Genomic DNA, 19,753 nt, shown 5'->3' on the forward strand with positions numbered 1-19,753 from the left:
AGCAGGAAGGGGAAAGAGGGTGGAGAGAATCCCCTTCCCCTTTCCTTTTCTGTCCCAGCCTGGAAGTTGTACATATTCCTTCTGCTCACTTCCCATTGGCCGGAACGTGGTCCATGGCCACACCTCACTGTAAGGGAGGCTGGGGAAACGTGGTCTTCATCTGAACCTATCCCAAGCCCCAAGTCAGAGGTTCAGCATGAAATAAGGGAAGAGATGCTGGGCCACAGCCGGCAGCCTTGACCAGCACAGCCCCGGCCCCGGCCGCCCCACCTCTCGCCCCCTGGCTCTGACCTCCAGCTCCACCACCTCCCCCACTGTTCCTTGAATGCACCAAGCTTATGCCCCCATCATTCTGCTGCTCCATTATCCTCCTCCTTTAGGACCCTTGAAGACACCTTCTCAGGCTACCCTGCTAAAGTAGCCTCAACCCAGTCCCCGGAACACCCCCTGTTCTTACTCTAGATTCATCCTCCTTATTTATCAGCAAGACAGGAGCCTTGCCATGTCGCCAACTCCTAGAACAGAGCCTGTGGAGTAATGGGTGTTGAATGAGTGAATGAATGAATGAATGGGAGAGTAAGGGACCTGGGGCAAGCTCTTCCCTGCTGGGGCTCCCTGAACAGGTGGAGCCAGACCGTCTGACCTCCAGGCTCCCTTCCTCCAGGCCCAGGTGCTCTTCTTCCTCGTCATCATGGTCTCTTTTGCCAACTACCTGGTTGGGACACTGATCCCCCCCTCTGAGGACAAGGCCTCCAAAGGCTTCTTCAGCTACCGGGGTACGTGCGGGTTGGGGCCACTGCCTGTGGCTCTGGGGACAGGGACAGTCTGCCCACCAATCTGGACCATTAGGTGGGCACCGGTGTTACCGAACTTGGGTCCGCTTACCCGTTTGCAGTAAAGCCAATCTACTGACACTGGATTGTGGTGAAGGAAAGTGCAGCGTTTATTTCAGGGTCAAGCAAGGAGTCCAGGGCAGCAAGTGCTTAAAAGACCCAAACTCCCTGAAAGCTTTCAGGGAAAGGTTTATAAAGATAGGGTGAGGGGGGGGGGGTGTGATCAGCTGGTGGACATTCTTCTGATTGGCTGGTGGTGAGGTAATCAGGAGTCAACATCATCAACCTTCTGGTTCCAGCTGGTCTGGGGTCTACGTGCTTGTGGGCAGCACGCAGTTAACTTCTCCCACCTGATGGGGGTTTCAGTAGCTGCAAAACAGCTCAAAGGATTTGGCTCAGAATATTATCTATAGCCCTTGAGGAGGAACTAAAAGTCCTTGACTTTGTTTAATGGTTAAGCTACTATTATTTTGTCTTGCTTGACTGTTTTCTTCCTGCATGTTCTTACTTCTCTGATTAAATGTATTCTTTGACTAAAGCTTATCTACAGACAAAAGGCAGGCAGAGGACATGGGTGGGTGTCAATTCTGGGAAGGCCCCATAGGGTCCTGCTCAGTTACATGGGGAGGCTGGCACCCCCGACCCCCACAGCCAGGAGCTGCCATGGGAGCCTCCTGCCTGCCCGGCTGGGCCCAGAGAGGAGGCCCAGGCCTTCCAGGAGGCCCTGACTCAGGCCTTGTTTTTCCAGCGGACATTTTTGCCCAGAACTTGGTGCCTGACTGGCGGGGCGTGGACGGCAGCTTCTTTGGGATGTTTTCCATCTTCTTCCCCTCGGCCACGGGCATCCTGGCGGGAGCCAACATCTCCGGGGACCTCAAGGTGAGCAAGACGCCCAGCCCTCCTGCTTCCTGGCCTTATCCTACCAGGATGTCCCATTGGGGCCCTGAGACCCCAGGGCCAGAGCTTCTAAACTTCTGTGCGACTCAATCCAAGCTAACCCAAATCCATCCCACTCCATTCTGAGGCTGTTGATTGGCACCACTGCACTCCAGGCCTTGAGGGCCACCCCAAATGGGCTAGTCTCCTCCCTCAATCCTGGGACTTCCAGCCTAAGGGGGAAGACTGACCCAGCTTGACCTTCCAAAACTCAGACGGGATCGGGCACATCCTCCCAGGGCTCTCCATCGTCTTGATGCGGGCAGGCTCCTTGGAGTGACGGAGGGGCGTTGTGGGGTGTGTGATCAGCTTGTGGACACTCCTCTGATTGGTAATCGGGAGTCATCATCAACCTTCTGGTCCCAACTGGTCTGGGGTTTACGTGCTTGTGGACAGCCTACAGTTAACTTCTCCCACCTGATGGGGGTTTCAGTAGCTGCAAAACAGCTCAAAGGATTTGGCTCAGAATATTATCTATAGCCCTTGAGGAGGAACTAAAAGTCCTTGACTTTGTTTAATGGTTAAGCTACTATTATTTTGTCTTGCTTGACTGTTTTCTTCCTGCATGTTCTTACTTCTCTGATTAAATGTATTCTTTGACTAAAGCTTATCTACAGACAAAAGGCAGGCAGAGGACATGGGTGGGTGTCAATTCTGGGAAGGCCCCATAGGGTCCTGCTCAGTTACATGGGGAGGCTGGCACCCCCGACCCCCACAGCCAGGAGCTGCCATGGGAGCCTCCTGCCTGCCCGGCTGGGCCCAGAGAGGAGGCCCAGGCCTTCCAGGAGGCCCTGACTCAGGCCTTGTTTTTCCAGCGGACATTTTTGCCCAGAACTTGGTGCCTGACTGGCGGGGCGTGGACGGCAGCTTCTTTGGGATGTTTTCCATCTTCTTCCCCTCGGCCACGGGCATCCTGGCGGGAGCCAACATCTCCGGGGACCTCAAGGTGAGCAAGACGCCCAGCCCTCCTGCTTCCTGGCCTTATCCTACCAGGATGTCCCATTGGGGCCCTGAGACCCCAGGGCCAGAGCTTCTAAACTTCTGTGCGACTCAATCCAAGCTAACCCAAATCCATCCCACTCCATTCTGAGGCTGTTGATTGGCACCACTGCACTCCAGGCCTTGAGGGCCACCCCAAATGGGCTAGTCTCCTCCCTCAATCCTGGGACTTCCAGCCTAAGGGGGAAGACTGACCCAGCTTGACCTTCCAAAACTCAGACGGGATCGGGCACATCCTCCCAGGGCTCTCCATCGTCTTGATGCGGGCAGGCTCCTTGGCTCGGCATGTGAGGCCCCAGCCCCATGGGAACTGTTGCTGTTCCCATGACCCCTGCCCCAGCCCTGAGGATCTACTGCTTTGCCCCTGTTGCCCTGTCCCTCCTCCACACCTTTGCCTCTGCTGTGCTCTCTACCTGGGACTCGCTATCCTCATATCTTTACCTTGTAAAGTTCTGTTCCTCCTGCAAATTAAAGCCTCCATCCTTACACCTCTCCCAGCCCTTTTGTCAGAGTCTTGGTTCCTCTAATTTAGTGATGTCAGGCCACTTACGTCTCTGCCCTGCCGCATCTGGAGAACTGGGGCCTACCTCTATGTCCCTATTCCCAGCTCAGGGTCTGACGCGTCCTAGGTGCTTGGTGCCTGTGTGTTGAGTGAACAGTGGTGGGATGTGGCAAATGGGAAGTGTTAGAGCAGAAGTACAATGCGCACAAGTGGGGGAGAAGTGCAAACTGAGGTGGCAGGGGCTCCAGCAAAGCTTCTGGCTGGAGGTGGGGCTGAAGCTGGGCTCTGAGAAACAAGAAAGCCAGCAGAATCTTTGCCAGAGGGAGGTTATCAGAGGAGCTGGTACGCAAGTGGGGATGAACAGTGAGAAGCCTGGCTCTGTGCTGGGGACCTTCACCCTCTATCTCAGTCCTGCTCGAAAGGTGCTCCTTGATGCATTTTCTTAAATGAATTAAGAATTGTGCACTGGAGGCAATCTCGAATTGCAGCGTGACTCTAGCAGGACCTGGAAATCGGAGGGAGGCCGTGTTTGCCCGGCTCCTCTCCCTTCTCTGGGGAGCAGCCAGCAGGGGCCTGGTCTGCCTGCCCCGAGTTCTCTGCAGAGCTCGGGCTTGTGCTCACGTGGCCTGGTTCCCCTCCCAGCCCTGTTATAGATCATCGTAGCCTGGGGATTTATCTAGATGCTTTATCAAGCTTCTTAGGTTACCAACCGGCCCAGTGTGCAGGCATCAGGGCCAGGCAGCTGTCTCAGAGCTGGGGGCAGGGGCAGGCATCTTCTTCTGTCTTAAATGCCCTCAAGCCCTAAAGGGACATTTTTCTCCTAGATCTGGCCCCTTGCCCATCCGGTGGGACAGTAAGTCCCCAGCGAAGAGCAGCTCCCGTTCATGGGGACTTTATGCAGGTCCCTTAAAACCTCTCTGGACCTCAGCTTCCCCAGCTGTAAACTGGGACTCATGCAGCCCTGGCTTCCTAGGGCAGGGAGCAAGGATTCAACGTGCTAATTTACATAAAGTGCTTACAACAGTGCCCAGCCCAGAGGAAGTGCTAAAGGCTGGTTGTCAAGGTCAATGTCATTTTTACCATGTGGCCGGCGCGGTGCCTCCTTCTTTAAAAATAATATCTGTGGGACAGCTGTAAGCTTCTACCATCATCACCCCCATGTTACAGAGGAGCAAACCAAGCTCAGAGAGGGACAGGGGCTTGCCCAGGGTCCCACACACAGGTGTCAGAGGATCTGGAATTCAGGTTTCTAAAACAAAGAGACCTCAACTTTATCACAACAACTCCATCATTCAACCAATATTTTTTGAGCACCTGCTTTGAGGCCAGTGTCTTGTGGATGCAGCAGTAAACAAAAGAGACACAAATTCCTGCCCTCAGGGAGCTGACATGCTAGTGAGAGAGACAATCAACAAATAAATAAGTAAAATCTGTATTTTGCCTGATGGTGGTTGAGCAATGGGGAGAAAAATCAAGCAGAGAAGTGGGGAGGCAATCCCTGGGTCAGGGGTGCAGAAGCATGGTGTGAATTTATACAAGGTGACCAGAGACTCCTGAGAAGGTGACATGTGAGCCGAGACCTAAAGGGGTGGTGACAAAGTTGTCATTGTTACTGTTAATCCTTGACGTCCCCCAACCCTTTAGTGCTTACAGAGCAGTCTCGTGACCATGATCTCATGTTGGTTTAATCTTCACAACCACCCTGTGCTAAGGCCAAGAAAAGCATTATTAACTCAATTTGCTGATGGGGGGGATGGGTGCTCAGAGAAGGGACTTCCTAGTGACTGCCGTGGGATCTGTGCCAGGCTGGTGTTGTCCCAGGTTGTGTCGCAATACAGTCCCCACCCCTAACCGCTCACATTTACAGGCGCTTGCTACATGCCAGGCTACTTTCTTATTTCACAGATAGCGGGGGAGAGACACTGAGGCTCAGAGAGGTTAAAGGGTTTGTTCCAAGGCACACAGCCAGGAAGAGATAAGCAAGATGTGGACCCAGATATGCCTGATTTGTGAGTTGGGCTCTGAGATTTCGTGCCAAGACATGAGGGTAGGATGGAAGCCTGGTGTATTCATTTCCTGTGGCTGCTATAACATGTTACCACAAACTTGGTGGCTGAAGACAACGGAAATTTATTCTCACACAGTTCTAGAAGCCAGAAGTCCAAAAAAAGGTGTCAGTAGAGCCATGCTCCCTCTGAAGGCTCTAGGGAAGAATCCTTCCTTGCCTCTCCCAGCTTCTGGTAGCTTCCAACAATCCTGAGCATTCCTTGGCTTGTAGCTTCATCCCTCCAATCTCTACCTCTGTCTTCATGTGGCCTTCTTTCCTCTGTGTGTCTTTGTGTGTCCTCTCCAAGGACACCAGTCATTGGATTTAGGGCCCACCTAATCCAGTATGACCTCATCTTAGCTAATTACATTTGCAAAGATGCTATTCCCAAATAAGGTCATATTCTGAGGTTCTGGATAAATGTGAATTTTGGGAGACACTATTCCACCCACCACAGGTGAGCTGGGAGGTTGACCTGGTCTGTTGGCCTTGGGACCAGAGACTCAGGGCAGGGCTGGCTGGCCCATAGTTGCAGGGCCCCCAGAGCAGAGACCTCAGCAGCCCGGGGTGCTCCAGAGTCTCCAGCCTCCCTCCAGCTCTGCTCCCACTTCTCTCTGACCCGCCGCACCCTTCCTCCAACCCCAGTGCCTTCAGAGCAATGTAAATCGTCCCCTCCACGCTGAGGCCTTCCGGCGTTCCTGGCAGTGTCTCCCCGACCTTGTTCCCCAGTGCACTGTGATCCTCTCTGTGGCGGGCCCCATCTGCCCTGTGTTGGCAGGATCCCACCTATACCTCCTCCACTTGGGCCAGGGCTCCTTAAGGGCAGGTTCAGGGCCTGGTCATCACAGATTGACCATGGGTTCCAGCACAGGCCTCCGAGTGTCTGAGGCAGAGAGCTGGACCATGGCCAGCTTTGCTTCGACTTGCCAATGAATTTGAACAGTGTCGTGGTCCCTCCAAGCTCTGTCACCTGTCTTTCTGCCAGCTGAGCGGTGAGCAGAACGGCCCAGAAAAGGCTGGCAGGTTTACGAATTTACTTCCTATGGCTGACGTGACCTTCACCTCCAAGCTAGGGTCTATGCCTGGATGGGAAACTTGCCATAAAAATCCCAGCCTGCGTTACTCCACCCAGGATCAGCACCCCCGGGGGGTGCTGAGGCTGTGGACCTTGGCATGGTCAGGACCAAGCCGCTGGGGCTCAGTGAGCTGGGCCTTGCTCACAGCTCCCTGGCCTCAGTTTCGCCACCAGCCACTTCTCAGGAAGCTATGTTTGAGAAAGTGCCTGGAAGAATGAAACACATGACGTGGATGTGAAGGTCTGCTACTACTGCCAGGAAAGCACCAGCAGAGTTCTTTCTCGAAGAGGAAGGAGAGAGTTTGGGGCTTGTCTATATGTTGATTGCTGTGGAACCAGACAAATCAACTGGTGCATAATAGTGACTGCACGCAGTGAGCCCAGCTGGTGAGCTGGGCCCTGGTCTAGGAGCTTGACAAGGATTAATTGGTTTCACCAGCATCCCTATGAGGCTGGAGGGGCTGAAGCACGGGAGGACATGCACGCTGCCCAGCAATCACCTGGATTTGACCCCAGGCAGGCTGACTCGGGAGCCCCCCACCTCACCCCACCCTTCACAGCCCCAGAGCAAGCACCAGCCAGGTGTCCTCGGAGACCAGGCCTGGGTCTGCTTGGAGTTCCTCTCTCTGCCTTGGGCTCCCAGGCCCCCGAATGTGGTCTCAGCCGTCCCCTTCGTTCTGTCCTGTCCCCCTCTGTGGGTCCTCAATCTTGAGGTGCCTTCCTCTCAGTGCCCTGGGGAAGGGGGTTCTGGTGGGTCAAGGTCAGTGTTTGCTGCCCCACCCTCAGCCTGACAAGGACAGGGCCTGGGAGGAGGCCCAGGGGCTGCCTGATGCCCTCTCTCCCTCCCTCCTCCAGGACCCTGCTGTAGCCATCCCCAAGGGAACGCTCATGGCCATTTTCTGGACCACCATTTCCTACCTAGCCATCTCGGCCACCATTGGTAAGCTGCCGACCCAGACCCTGGAGGGGTCACAGGGTGCCGCCTGGCTCTCTAACAAGGATGGCTGGGCCGGGAGGACATGGCAACCCCAGGAAGTGGAGCCTCGAACTTTATTTTGGGGGGCACCTTGGGGGGTAGTTTGTGGTGGAGATGGGGGATCACCCCAGGCTCCTCTGGTCCCTTCAAACCTCAGATTCCATGGTATGAAAATCCTGTAGGAAAAGTCATGTTCCAACTCTGGGAATAATGATCAAAACAATGAGGAGGAGGAGGAGGAAGATGACTCTAGCAACTGACTTATCACCACGTGCCCAGCCCTTACATGCCTTATTGCATTTAATCTGGGCACTATCATTTCTGCCACTTGATGGAGGAGAAAACAAGGGCTTAGCGAGGTTAAGCAACCTGCCCAAGGTCACAGAGCCTGAGTGGTAGAGGTGGGCTGTGGACCAGGCCTGCGCTGCTGACACTCGCCTCTCACTGGGATCCTCACACATGCTCTTGCTCCCAATAGCCACATCGTGAGGTGAGCTGCTTGCAGGTGGCCAAGGGACATGGCCCAGGTCATAACCACTTACGGCCTGAGATCCGGTTCTCCACTTTAAGAAGGACACTGTGATCTTAGGTCACTTAAGCTCCCTGTGCCTCTGTAGAATAGCAATGACTCTGTTTCCCCAGAGTGTTTAAAGTCCTTAACATAGGGCCTGGCACATCGGAGGTGCTCCTGCATGGTAGCTAAAATCATTGTCGTCGTCATCATCATCATCATCATCATCATCATCATTATTATCATAAAGTAAAGGAAGAGCCGGCCCATCAGCAGCATGTCACCCTCGGCAGAAGCGTCTGGCGTTTTCAGGGTGGGGAGCGGAGGGGAGAGGAGGGAAAGGAGGCCTCCCCACGCCCTCCTTCCTCCTCAGGCTCCTGTGTGGTTCGAGATGCCTCCGGGATCCTGAATGACACGGTGACCCCTGGCTCAGGCGCCTGCGAGGGGCTGGCCTGTGGCTACGGCTGGAACTTTACCGAGTGCTCCCAGCAGCACAGCTGCCGCTACGGCCTCATCAACCACTACCAGGTACGCGCAGCCCTGCCAGATGCAGGGAGGGCCGGGTGGAGGCTGGACTGGGCTGGGGTAGACAAGGTTTGGGGAGCTGGCCCCAGGCTTGGGAAAAGAGCTTCAGGTAGGGGCCTGGGCCCAGTTCCTCTCCTGGTGGGCACTGGGTCCCCAGTGAGGGTTGCAGACTCAGGTGGCAGCTCCCAGACTCAGCCCCTGCCTGCAGTGGGGACTGGGGTGCCCTGGGTGGGGGCTCTGGGCCCCACCCCTCACCATGGGGGCCCGAACCCCATGTCCCTGCAGACCATGAGCATGGTGTCGGGCTTCGCACCCCTGATCACGGCCGGCATCTTTGGGGCCACCCTCTCCTCAGCCCTGGCCTGTCTCGTCTCTGCCGCCAAAGTTTTCCAGGTGAGGCTGTGGAAGGGGGCGGGAGTGTCTAGGAGGCCAGGTGCAGGGGGCCCCAGGTGACTGCCACAAAGGCCTGGAGGAGTCATATGACCCGGTGTCTAGACTGAAGGAAAAGGAGCTAGTAAAGCAAACACTTGCAGGAAGCAGCCCCTTCCTGTGCCGAGCTTTGAAGAGCAGCTGCCTTTCCCACCCCTCACTCCCTCTGTGCAGCCTGGCACCCTGTTTGCAGCCCCCCTCCCAGTTTCCCTCTGATGTGATCAGCCCCTTTTGCCCTTTCAGTCTTCGTGGTGAGGTGGGGAGGGCAGGAGATCAGTCCCCTTTCAAGAGACAGAAGCAGGGACCCAGGTCAGGAAGTGCCCTGCTGAGGTCACGGAGAGAGCAAGCAGGGCCTGGGGTCCAGGTGGCCACAGGGGAGGGGATGGGGCAGGTCCCGGCCAGGGCGTGAGCCCGTCGTCCTGTGCCCACAGTGCCTGTGCATAGACCAGCTGTACCCGCTGATCGGCTTCTTTGGCAAAGGCTATGGCAAGAACAATGAGCCAGTGCGTGGCTACCTGCTGGCCTATGCCATTGCTGTGGCCTTCATCATCATCGGTGAGTGGCCGCAGGGTACGCAGGGCTGCCACCTCTCCCGGCCAGCCGTGAGGGCCATGGGGACAGGGCCCGACATGCTTTCCCTGGCTCTGCATTCCTGTGTCCTGGCAGCTGGGACCTCCCTCCCCAGGTCTGAACTAGCCCCCAGGAGCACATTGGGAGCACAGGACAAGCTGACTGATTCCTCCTCGGGAGCTGGTACAAACAGCTGGATCACTATCTCTGTAGGTATAGAACCTAGACCAACCTCATTTCTCAGATCTTGAGCTGCTGGATCCCTTGGGCTCCAAGGTAGGGGATGCCTTAGGAGAAAGATTCCAGTTAATCAGTTAATTAGATTGACTTTCTATCCTGGCTTTGCCATATGCCAATTGTGTGACCTTGGAAAAAATCACTTCACCTCCTAGAGCCTCTGTTTTCTCATCTGAAAAATGGGAGTAATAATGCATAGACGGTGTGTCACAGGTGGGCAGGAAGAGACCATGTGTGTATATCACACACACACACACACACACACACACACATGCATTCATATATGCACACACTCATGTGTGCACACTCCCCAGTACTTCCTGATTTACTTAGCCAACGAGGCAGAACTTGCTAGGAGAGAGGTGGCCCTACCAAGCAAGGGCAATCGCCGTGCCTTGGCACGATGACCCCTGGTCCCTGCTCCCTATGCAGGAATGGGGTCAGGATCAGCTGTTGGTGAACCTCCCCAGGCTGGGGGGCACCTTCCTGCCACAGCTGAATCCCTGCTCTGATACTTAGGCTGGCATCACCAAGCCATGAGACATAACCCAATGGTCTAGCCACTTCCACTCAAGGGAACCTTTCTGGATACTAGATACTCCTGGATCCTGCACCAGATGAAGAGGCAGCAGGGCCACAAGCAGGGAATGGAAACACCTAGTCAGGCCTGGCATTCCCAGATGTTCCTGGATGTTTTCTGCTCACCCTGCCGTCCACCCCTGCCTTGGGTTTGATGTCGTTTTATCTGGGTGGTTCTGACTGTACCTCAGATGGAGGATCACGATCTCAAATGCTCTGGGGCAAGGCTCTTGTGCTAATTCAATGGACTCATGTTCAGAAGGCCTGGCACATAAGAGTTGTTTGTCTTGTTTTGGGATCCACAGAAGCAGGCCCTGAGACAAGGATTCACATGCAAAAGTGTGTCTAAGGATGCCAGGGGTTGCAGCAGGGCAGGGGCTCGTGAGACAGGGAAGGGAAGGAGCCAGTTCTTGAGTGGGTTTCCATTGTGGGTGGAACTGCAATACAGTCTCAAGGTTTCAGAAAATAGAGAACATGTGTCTTGGGTCACACTGTAAAATGTATTTCTTACTGTAATTTGTGGTCACACAAAGAAGTGTGATAGCCACTGTTCTTGGCCATCCCGTAGCCTGATGGGATCTACCCTCACACTGCTCTCCATCCTCTTTAGAGCCGGCAGTTTACAGTTTACAAAACACTGGACTTTGAGATTCACAAAATGATGGACCCATTTCACAGATAAGAAAGTTGAGACTCACTGAGCTTCGGTGGCCCATTTGGGGTCCCCTTATCCTGAGAGGGAGGGTACCAAGGACTCCTTGGTGGAGTTGCCCAGTAGACTGTTTCTTCTCTCCCTTGGGTCCCTGAAGCTGAGCTCAACACCATCGCCCCCATCATCTCCAACTTCTTCCTGTGCTCCTACGCCCTCATCAACTTCAGCTGCTTCCACGCCTCCATCACCAACTCACCTGGTAAGCAAGACCCTCCCCCTTCATGGGGGGAGGCACCTGGGGCTGGGGTATGGAGCGGGGAGTGGAAGGCATGGATGCAGGTGGGCAGACCAAGGTCACCTCTCAAATTGAAATCAATTAAAGGGACCATTCATATAATAACAGTAATAACAGCTATCCTTTATCAAGCACTTACAATGCACACTATACATGGATTCATGCACTGTTTACAGTATGCAGAGACTTTACTAGTGCCTTCCTACACCAGTTTTAAGGGAGTCAGGAGTCTGACTCCCCAGAGAGGGAACAGAATCGTCAGTCACAGACGGGGTGGCTGCAAGTTGCACGTTGCCCAACTCCAGGGGGTGCCACTCATAGATGTTATAGATTTTTATGTTTATTATGAAAATTTTCTGGCAGATGGCAGTAAAGAGTCTCAAGGAAGACTTTTTCTAGTCAGCCCCAAATCGCCAATGGGCTGGTCCTGGGGCCACCTTTTCCCTAGACCAGGGACCATGGTGCCCTGGAGTTGTGCCGTGGAGCGGCTGTCACTGGTGGCGGCCCTGGCATGGCCTGCAGGTGTGGGGCTAGGCAGAATCATTGTCCTTCCCCTCCATCTCACCCCCTCGGCTCTGTGTGAGCCCCGGAAACTAGCACTGCTGTGACGTTGGATGTCCTGTGGCCGTATTTGGCCAGAGCTGGACACCTCCCCCTTGGTGTAGCCTGTTCACATGGCAGGATGCCAGCCAAGGCAGGTGTGTGGCCCTTCCAGAGCCTCCAAGCCCAGCTCCAGGAAGCAGGGTGGGGGGACGGGCACAGACTGGGACCCCAGCCCTGGGCACTGCTGGCATTGCCACCTAGGCCCTGCCCAGCTATGCTGGCCCAGGAGGAGGCTCCGGAGTACTGAGCGTACGTCCTGCCCTGTGCCCCCCCGCCCAGGGTGGAGACCCTCATTCCGATACTACAGCAAGTGGGCAGCGCTGTTTGGGGCGATCATCTCCGTGGTCATCATGTTCCTTCTCACCTGGTGGGCGGCCCTCATCGCTATCGGTGTGGTCCTCTTCCTCCTGCTCTATGTGATCTACAAGAAGCCAGGTGTGCGGTCACAGGCTGCCCAGGGGGTCACGCGTCCCTTCTCGCCCTGAGGCTGCCAAGCCGTCCTGCCTGTCAGCTCAGCCGGAGGGCCTGCCTCAGGCGCTGTGCTCTCAAGGGCCCCCCTTTGGTGCTCCAGCCTCATCCCTTCCCACGGGTTGAGGAGCCCCCGGGAGTGTGCCCACTCAGAGCCCACACCTCTACTACTAGACCACCCCGCCGGACACTCAGGACCTGACATTGCCTGCCCAGGTCCGTCCTCCTGAGAGTGGCCGGCCCACTGGTGTGCACACCAGACCGAGGGCTGCCTGACTGAAGGGCAGCCAGTCAAAGCCTGGACGTGTGGGCAGGGATGTCTACACGCATGCAGGCAAGGATCCCAGGGTGACAGCAATCTGGGGGTGGGATGCAGAATGCCAGGAAAGCCTAGCACTCTAAAGTAGAACCTGGCCTTCCAGGTCATTGTGAAGATCTTTTTGTCAAGGGAGAAGAATATTTTGTAGAGTCATTAGCTTGATGCATAACTTTTAAATGTGTAGCCATATTGCACGTGCAAACGTTAGGAACAGATCTACAGGCTGTCTACCTGCTCCCACGGTGCTCGGTTCCTGAAGAAGGCCAGTATATGTATGTCTGGTTTCTCCCATGACTTCTAACCTTGCACACGCCCCTCAGAGGTGAACTGGGGCTCCTCGGTACAGGCTGGCTCCTACAACCTGGCCCTGAGCTACTCGGTGGGTCTCAACGAGGTGGAGGACCACATCAAGAACTATCGGTGAGTTCAGCCTTGGGGATGCCTGGGAGGCAGGGCTGGCCGTGACCCGGCTCCGGGATGCTCCAGGCCAAGGCCTGTCCCCTGACCGGCAGACTCATGGTGGGCACGGTCCCCTCACAGAGGGGAAACAGGGTGGAGGAGCACTGCCCAGCAGTCAGGAGACCGGGGCTGACACTGCCCAGTGGGGACCAAGCAAGTCTAGTGACTTCTCTGTACCTAAGTTTCCACAGCGGAATATGCTCTGGGCAATACAAATGCAAAGGGCAATACAGTCGTCCCTCGGTATCTGCGGGGAATTGGTTCCAGCCCCACCTCCCCACCCCCACCCCCCAGATACCAATATCCTCAGATGCTGAAGTCCCTTACATAAAAAGCCTAGCATAGTTGGCCCTCAGTATCCGTGGTTACGCATTCGCAGATTCAACCACCACCCTTGGTTGAATCTGTGGATGCGGATACACAGGGCCACCTGTGTTTGTAAGGGTGCTCTGGTGTCGTGATCATGAGACTGACTGTGATGAGCCTCTCCCGAGTATTCTTCGAAGCTGATTCCCCTCTTTAGTGAGGAAAAGTGTGCACCCAGGACCCCCTTCCCATCAGACCACCATGTTAATAATCGGATGTATCTATGTTGCATTACCGCTCAAAGTGCTTTACATAGCCTCACCACAACCCTCTGAGGTACATGAAGTTACAAACCACATTCACAGATGAGAACACTGAGGCCCAGAGAGGTTAAATAACTGGTGCCAGGTCACACAGCTGGTGAGTAGCCAATTTTGTCTGGCTCTAGCTGAGTCTGGTAGTGACCCTTGACCATGGCCCTTGGCTGCCTCTTGACCCAGAGGCTGACTCACCCACCCAGTGACACAGTGATCTCATAAGTGATGGGCCTCCCCACTCCCAGTCTTTATTCTTTTCACACCCTGCTGGGCTGGGCGGGGCAGGAGCACAAGATGGAGCAGCAAGAGGGTGGTTTGCCCACATGCAGCATTTGGTGGCCTGAGCAGGAAGGAAAAGGGGCACCCAGTGTGGTGGCCACCAAGAGAGCTGGAAAGGAATCATAGACGGGAAGACCACAGGGTGGTTCACCTGTCCTAGGAAGGGAGTCCTGGGAGGTGGTGGAACTCCAGGGGCACCTGTATTTGGCATCCAGACCCCCAGCTCTGTCCTGATGGCTCACACCCTTTTACCTTCCCCTCCTCAGCCCCCAGTGCCTGGTGCTCACGGGGCCCCCCAACTTCCGCCCAGCCCTGGTGGACTTTGTGGGCACCTTCACCCGGAATCTCAGCTTGATGATCTGCGGCCATGTGCTCATTGTGAGTGCCCCCTGCAGGGGGGCGGGACTGTACTCCTGGAGGAGCCCCTGGGCACCAGGTCCACCCCCGGGGGCAGCAGGAGGGGCTGTGGTGCCCAGGGCAGGTTCTCTCTCTCCCTGGCTTGCCCACACTGTCCTGCCTCTCACTTGCTCCCTCCATCTTCCTTCCAGCCCTCCCTCTCCCTCCTCCTCTGCTTTTCCTCCCCTAATTCCATAAAGGAGAACCAGCAATGAGCTCAGGGGACAGCCTCCAGGACAGGAGAGGGCCTGAGTCTCAGGCCAGAGGGTGAAGGCCACCCCTGATGTCACCTGCCCCTGTCACCCACAGGGACCCCGCAAACAGAGGATGCCTGAGCTCCGGCTCATCGCCAATGGGCACACCAAGTGGCTGAACAAGAGGAAGATCAAGGCCTTCTACTCCGACGTCATCGCTGAGGACCTCCGCAGTGGTGTCCAGATTCTCATGCAGGTGCGCGGGCCCGGGGCCTCCTCACAGGACTTAGTTGGTGTGATGACCTGGAAAGCGGGATGCCGTGAGGGGCTAGTTGAAGCCACTTTTGCTGCAACAGGAGTCCCACCTTTCTTGCCTTTCCAGATGTGCTGATTCAGGGCACTTTCTCAAAGTGCCCAGGGCCTGGGGAAACTGCTTTGGAGGCCTGTGGGAGCTGATGACACATTTTGTGATTTTGTTTTTTTTGAGATATAATTTATACACAGCAAACTGAAATAGTGTATAGTTTGATAAATGTTTACATATGCAGACACTGCTCAGTGCTGTGAAACCACCAGTCAGATCAAGTTCTAGAACATTCCACCGGGCAATTCATTTTACTGTTCAGTTTCTTCATTTGTAATGGGATGCATGAATAAAATAACAGTTGTTAATTCTGAGTCAACATAGGGGAATCCTTTTCAGTATTTCTCAAAATTAGAAAAAAGAGCATATGAGGTCTCCTTTTGGGATTATAAAAATATTTGGAGAGTAGGTAGAAGTTATGATTGCACAATATTTTAAGTATACTAAGCGCCACTGAATTATACACTTTTAAATGGTTGATTTTCTGTTATGTAAGTTTCACCTCAAAAAGTAAAAAAAAAATTTTAACATGAAAAAAAAGAGAAATATAAAAGATGTAAGAATTAGATGACCCAGGAATACTCCAAGCTTGACATCCAAATTCAAGTCCCTTGTTATAAGAAATAATATACTAGAGAAGCTGGAGCTGGGATAATCCAGAACTTATGGGACAGTCCAGCCGCTGGCCCCGGCTTGGAGAGGCCACAGGGGAATAACTCTGGCTGTAGCTTCACCTTTCTCGTGGGTGTGTCCAGGCGGACAGGACCCTGAACTGGCAGATGTGTTTCCTAAGCCCCCATGACATGGCAGAGAGGACAGCTGGGGCTGAGATGGAGCCCCACCCTAGTCACAGAACAGAGCCCCGTGGGGCCTGCGGCCTGGTTCCTCACCTCATCCCCTCCCCCCCACCCCTGGCAGGCTGCAGGTCTCGGGAGGATGAAGCCCAACATTCTGGTGGTCGGGTTCAAGAAGAACTGGCAGTCGGCTCACCCAGCCACAGTGGAAGACTACATTGGCATCCTGCAGTGAGTGAGGGCATGAGGGAGGCAGAGCCTGTGGTCTCTCAGTTTGGGCCTTTGGAGTTTCCTGGGCCTTGGGAAGTAGAGGGGGAAACAGTGGGTGCTGTAAGAAGCTGAGTCCAGTGGTTCGAAGCTGAGGAATAAAAAGATAGTCTGAGGGTTCCCCACTCTGACCTGTGAGTCATAGACACCAAGATCAGCAGAAACAGGCAGGTAACACAGTGAAGTGGGCCCAGAGTGGGCATTAGGGAGCAGTGGGGATTGTGGCAAACTGGAGAGAACAGCTGCTATTTGGCTCCAGCTAATCGTGCCCAGGCAGAAATGTGGGCCCGGTGTTGCTAGATCTAGTTTTTCAGAGAAGATGAAAATGTGGGTTTTTAGGTGAAAATCTTATGTCCACCTGGAGGCTGCAGAAGACCTGCAGATGGCCAGCTCTCAAGCTGTGAGGTGGTACCTCTGAAACCAGGCCTCCGAGGAGGCGACAAGCTTGGGAGATTGGACCAGGGGTATAAACTCCCTAGGGATTTTAGGGTTAACTCCAAACTCTTTCTCCTTCAGCTCTTGCTGTGCAAGGTCCAGAAAATGCCTACCTGAGTTGTTTTCTGCATTGACGTGGTACAGAGAGGCAGTGTGCAGGAGCATTTAAACAACACGAGGCTGAGTGTTGGGGACCTGGGCCCTGCTTCCAGGTCTGCTGTGAACCAGCTGCATGACTGAGCAGTGCATCTCACTGCCTCTAACAAAATTACAACAGGAGGCGGTGTATACCTGCTTTTCAGGAACCCCCAGCTTCAACATGCCAAAACTCCAAATTGCGGGGGCCTGAAAGGCCCCTGTCCCAGTGATGTGTAATTAAAGGAGTCCAGAGAGGGCAGTGCTTAGCCTATTAGATTAGCCCTAGTGGTGGGCTCTTGGGCACTGTGTCAACCAGGCAGTAAATATACTTATGGGGTAGGAGCCTTGTAGACATTTATATAGACAACCTATTGATGTCTTCATGAGCGAGGCCATTCTTGTGTGCATACCTGTCCTCAGGGTTTCCAGCCTCAGCTATTTAATTCTAATCCCAGTTGGCCACTTCCTTAGTGTGTGTCATGGGCAAGTTACTCCCTAAAACTCAGGTTTTGCATCTGTCAAATGGAGAGAGTAATTCCCATCCCCACCTCTGCTGGCAGAGTTGTGAGGAGTAGCTGCATGTATCAGGAGGACAGGGCCCGGCCCTAAGACTGGCCTGACTCAGTTTTCCCCAAGTACAGAGTCTGTAGGATCCATAGTGCCACAGACGTTAGAGCTAGAGAGGTCCTGGGGGCCTTTCCAGTCCTGCCTGCACATTATACAGATGGGGAGACTGAGGCCCAGAGAGGAGGAAGGGTATGGGGGGAGGCAGGGTCAGCTCTAGACACCTGGCCTGCTGGGGGCTGGGGCCAAGGTTTGGCTGACCCCACCTCCTCTCTTTCCAGCGATGCTTTTGATTTCAACTACAGTGTGTGTGTCATGAGGATGCGTGAGGGGCTCAACATCTCGAAGGTGATGCAGGCACACAGTGAGTACACACTCCACCTTCTTGACACCCCATCAAAATCAGAGCAGGATATCGGGAAGTTCTAGAACCCATTTTTTTAAAGGAAGACGGGAAAATTAGTAAATAAAAGGTTACAGACTCCTAGAAAGTCAGCTTTTGATGGAGATCATCAGGTTTCTAAATGGAGAAACCGAGGTCCAGAAAGGGGATGTGACGAGCTCAAGGTCTTGATTCCAGCTGGGACCAGAACCAGAACTGGACCTCAGAGGTCCCCGAATCACGATAAGAACTTTTGTAACCAGTGGGATAAAGAGGATCTAATAGCCAGGAAAAAGGAAAAGAGGGGTGAGAGACGGTCACGTAAAGACAACAGAGTATGAAAACACACCCAGAAAGGCCATGAAAACTGGGTGTTTTGGTCTCCAGAACCAGGATTGGGGCACTGAGTAGAGATGCGTGTTACATGTAAAGTCACATGTAAACAGGCAGATCTGAATGAGTAATTTTTAGAGGTGTGAAAGAAAGAACACATATGAAGACAAGCTGGGAGGCAGTACTGAGGGAACTGAGAGGTGTGAACGCCGCAGGCTGGCCTGGGTCTTGTTCATCCAGGTCACCGAGGGCATGCCTGGCACCCAGCAGTAGTTCACTGAATATTTATGCAACCAGAATTTACAGAGCAATGGCCACACTCCTGACCGAGGCTGCTCTAGGCGCTGGGCGTGCAGCAGGGAGCAAAACAAAGTCTGCCCTTGAGGAGCTGACATTCAGGCGGGAAACGCACGGACCCAGGACTCACTTCAGGCAGCGACAGCGTCCTGAGGTGTCCTGAGGAGGCCAACACAGGGCATGCGGGCAGGAGGGCCTCTCTTTGGAGGGTGCTTGTGGCTAGAAGGGGAGAGCTGGGGAAAGAGGGCTCCCGGCCCAGGGACCACTCGCCACGCCACTCACCACTGAGGCCTGGTGGGAAGGAGCATAGCCTGTCTGAGCAGCAGAAGGAAGCCGGGTGGGGCCGAAGCATGAAAGGAGGCAGAGGCCAGATCTGTGGAAGCTGAGAGTCAGGACCTTCTTCCCAGGGTAAGGGGGAGCCCGGAAGAGCCCCAGGCAGGAGAGCCTGGGAACAGAGCTCCCCCTTTTTTGCAGTTAACCCCGTGTTTGACCCAGTGGAGGATGGCAAGGAAGCCAGAGCCAGTGGAGCCAGGCCATCTGTCTCCGGCACGGGTCAGTCCCACCCACTCAGAGGCTCAGGGCGCTCTCACCCTGGGAGCAGCTAGTGACGGGCCACCGGGAAACTTGGGCAAGGGCAGGAGGTTTTTGCTCGTGACAGTGGCGCCTGGGACCCCTGGGATTAAGCAACAGGGAGTCGGGGGGTGGGGCAGGGAGCAGGATAAAGACTGCCAGCCCTGCTGGAGAATTCAGTGTCCAGGCATCGTGGGACCCCCACCCAGTGGGCTCTGGAGCCCAAGGCCCAACCCCTCCGAGGCCCCCCTGCCCAGGCTCCAATCGGGAGGGGCAGCGATTCTCTGGCAGGCAGGGGAACCTGTAGTGCAGGAGCTGGGGGCATCCTGTGCGCATCTGTGAGGGGCACAGTGGAGTTGTTAAGAGAATGACCCCAACGCCCCAGTGCCAACCAGAATCCCAGGAGAGAGAAGCTAGGAACAAGGGAGGGGCTTATCCCAGCCCTGCCCATCCTGGGTCCCTGCTCCTGGAGTCTCGGCATCAGGAGGGCCCATTGGCGGTGCTCCGGGCCAGTCCCCCAGTGCATGCCTGCAGCAGGGGCTTCCGGCCACCACGTGCACAGCCCCGGTGACGGCAAGCCCACCTCCTAGGGCAGCTCGCTCTGTTTTCAGACACACTCGGGTATTTGGATGGGCTCTGCTCCCATGTGACCTGCCCCTCTGCTCCTGCAGTGGACCCCGAGGCCCTGGTACAGGAAGAGCAGGCCAGCACCATCTTCCAGTCGGAGCAGGGAAAGAAGACCATCGACATCTACTGGCTGTTCGACGATGGAGGTCAGCACCCCCAGGACGCCGGATCCCCCCGCCGGCCGTCTCCCCTCTATGACTTACTCTCTCAGCATGCCCTTCCTGGTCACTCTCGACAAGGCTTCTGGTGAGACCTTGGAGCCCAGCAAAGGGAAATAGGAGCCCCTGGGCTCACAGGAGCCTGGCTGGGCCCCTCTCTTGGCCCCATGCTTTTCTTTTTTTTTTTTTTTTTTAAAGTGGGCTCAGGTGCTGTCAGCTCCCCGGCTCCTCATTCAGCTGTCATCTGCCATTCGTTTCATTTTCACTGATGATCTCTGCATAAATCGATTATTTTATTAGGAAGTTACGAAGCGGAG

At 54.8% G+C, this 19,753-nt stretch overlaps 1 protein-coding gene across 3 annotated transcripts in view; it reads left to right on the top strand.

Annotated features, from left to right (window-relative positions):
- The window catches only part of SLC12A3 (solute carrier family 12 member 3), a 37,941-nt gene that overhangs the window by 4,701 nt on the left and 13,487 nt on the right, over positions 1-19,753 (top strand). For 2 of the 3 annotated variants that reach the window (XM_007466814.1, XM_007466815.1), the window contains exons 7-21: positions 665-776; positions 1,582-1,712; positions 7,248-7,332; positions 8,253-8,407; positions 8,690-8,797; positions 9,265-9,388; positions 11,029-11,130; positions 12,049-12,204; positions 12,877-12,976; positions 14,184-14,295; positions 14,623-14,763; positions 15,790-15,896; positions 17,351-17,433; positions 18,556-18,633; positions 19,323-19,424. In XM_007466814.1, the coding sequence (XP_007466876.1) occupies positions 665-776; positions 1,582-1,712; positions 7,248-7,332; positions 8,253-8,407; positions 8,690-8,797; positions 9,265-9,388; positions 11,029-11,130; positions 12,049-12,204; positions 12,877-12,976; positions 14,184-14,295; positions 14,623-14,763; positions 15,790-15,896; positions 17,351-17,433; positions 18,556-18,633; positions 19,323-19,424 (1,696 nt within the window). Of the gene's footprint in view, positions 1-664; positions 777-1,581; positions 1,713-7,247; positions 7,333-8,252; positions 8,408-8,689; positions 8,798-9,264; positions 9,389-11,028; positions 11,131-12,048; positions 12,205-12,876; positions 12,977-14,183; positions 14,296-14,622; positions 14,764-15,789; positions 15,897-17,350; positions 17,434-18,555; positions 18,634-18,719; positions 18,723-19,322; positions 19,425-19,753 lie in introns of all 3 variants that reach the window. The other variant, XM_007466816.1, reaches the window with a different exon arrangement.

The sequence above is a fragment of the Lipotes vexillifer genome, unplaced genomic scaffold (genome assembly GCF_000442215.2).
Source record: "Lipotes vexillifer unplaced genomic scaffold, Lipotes_vexillifer_v1.1 scaffold130, whole genome shotgun sequence".
Classification (NCBI taxonomy): domain Eukaryota; kingdom Metazoa; phylum Chordata; class Mammalia; order Artiodactyla; family Lipotidae; genus Lipotes; species Lipotes vexillifer.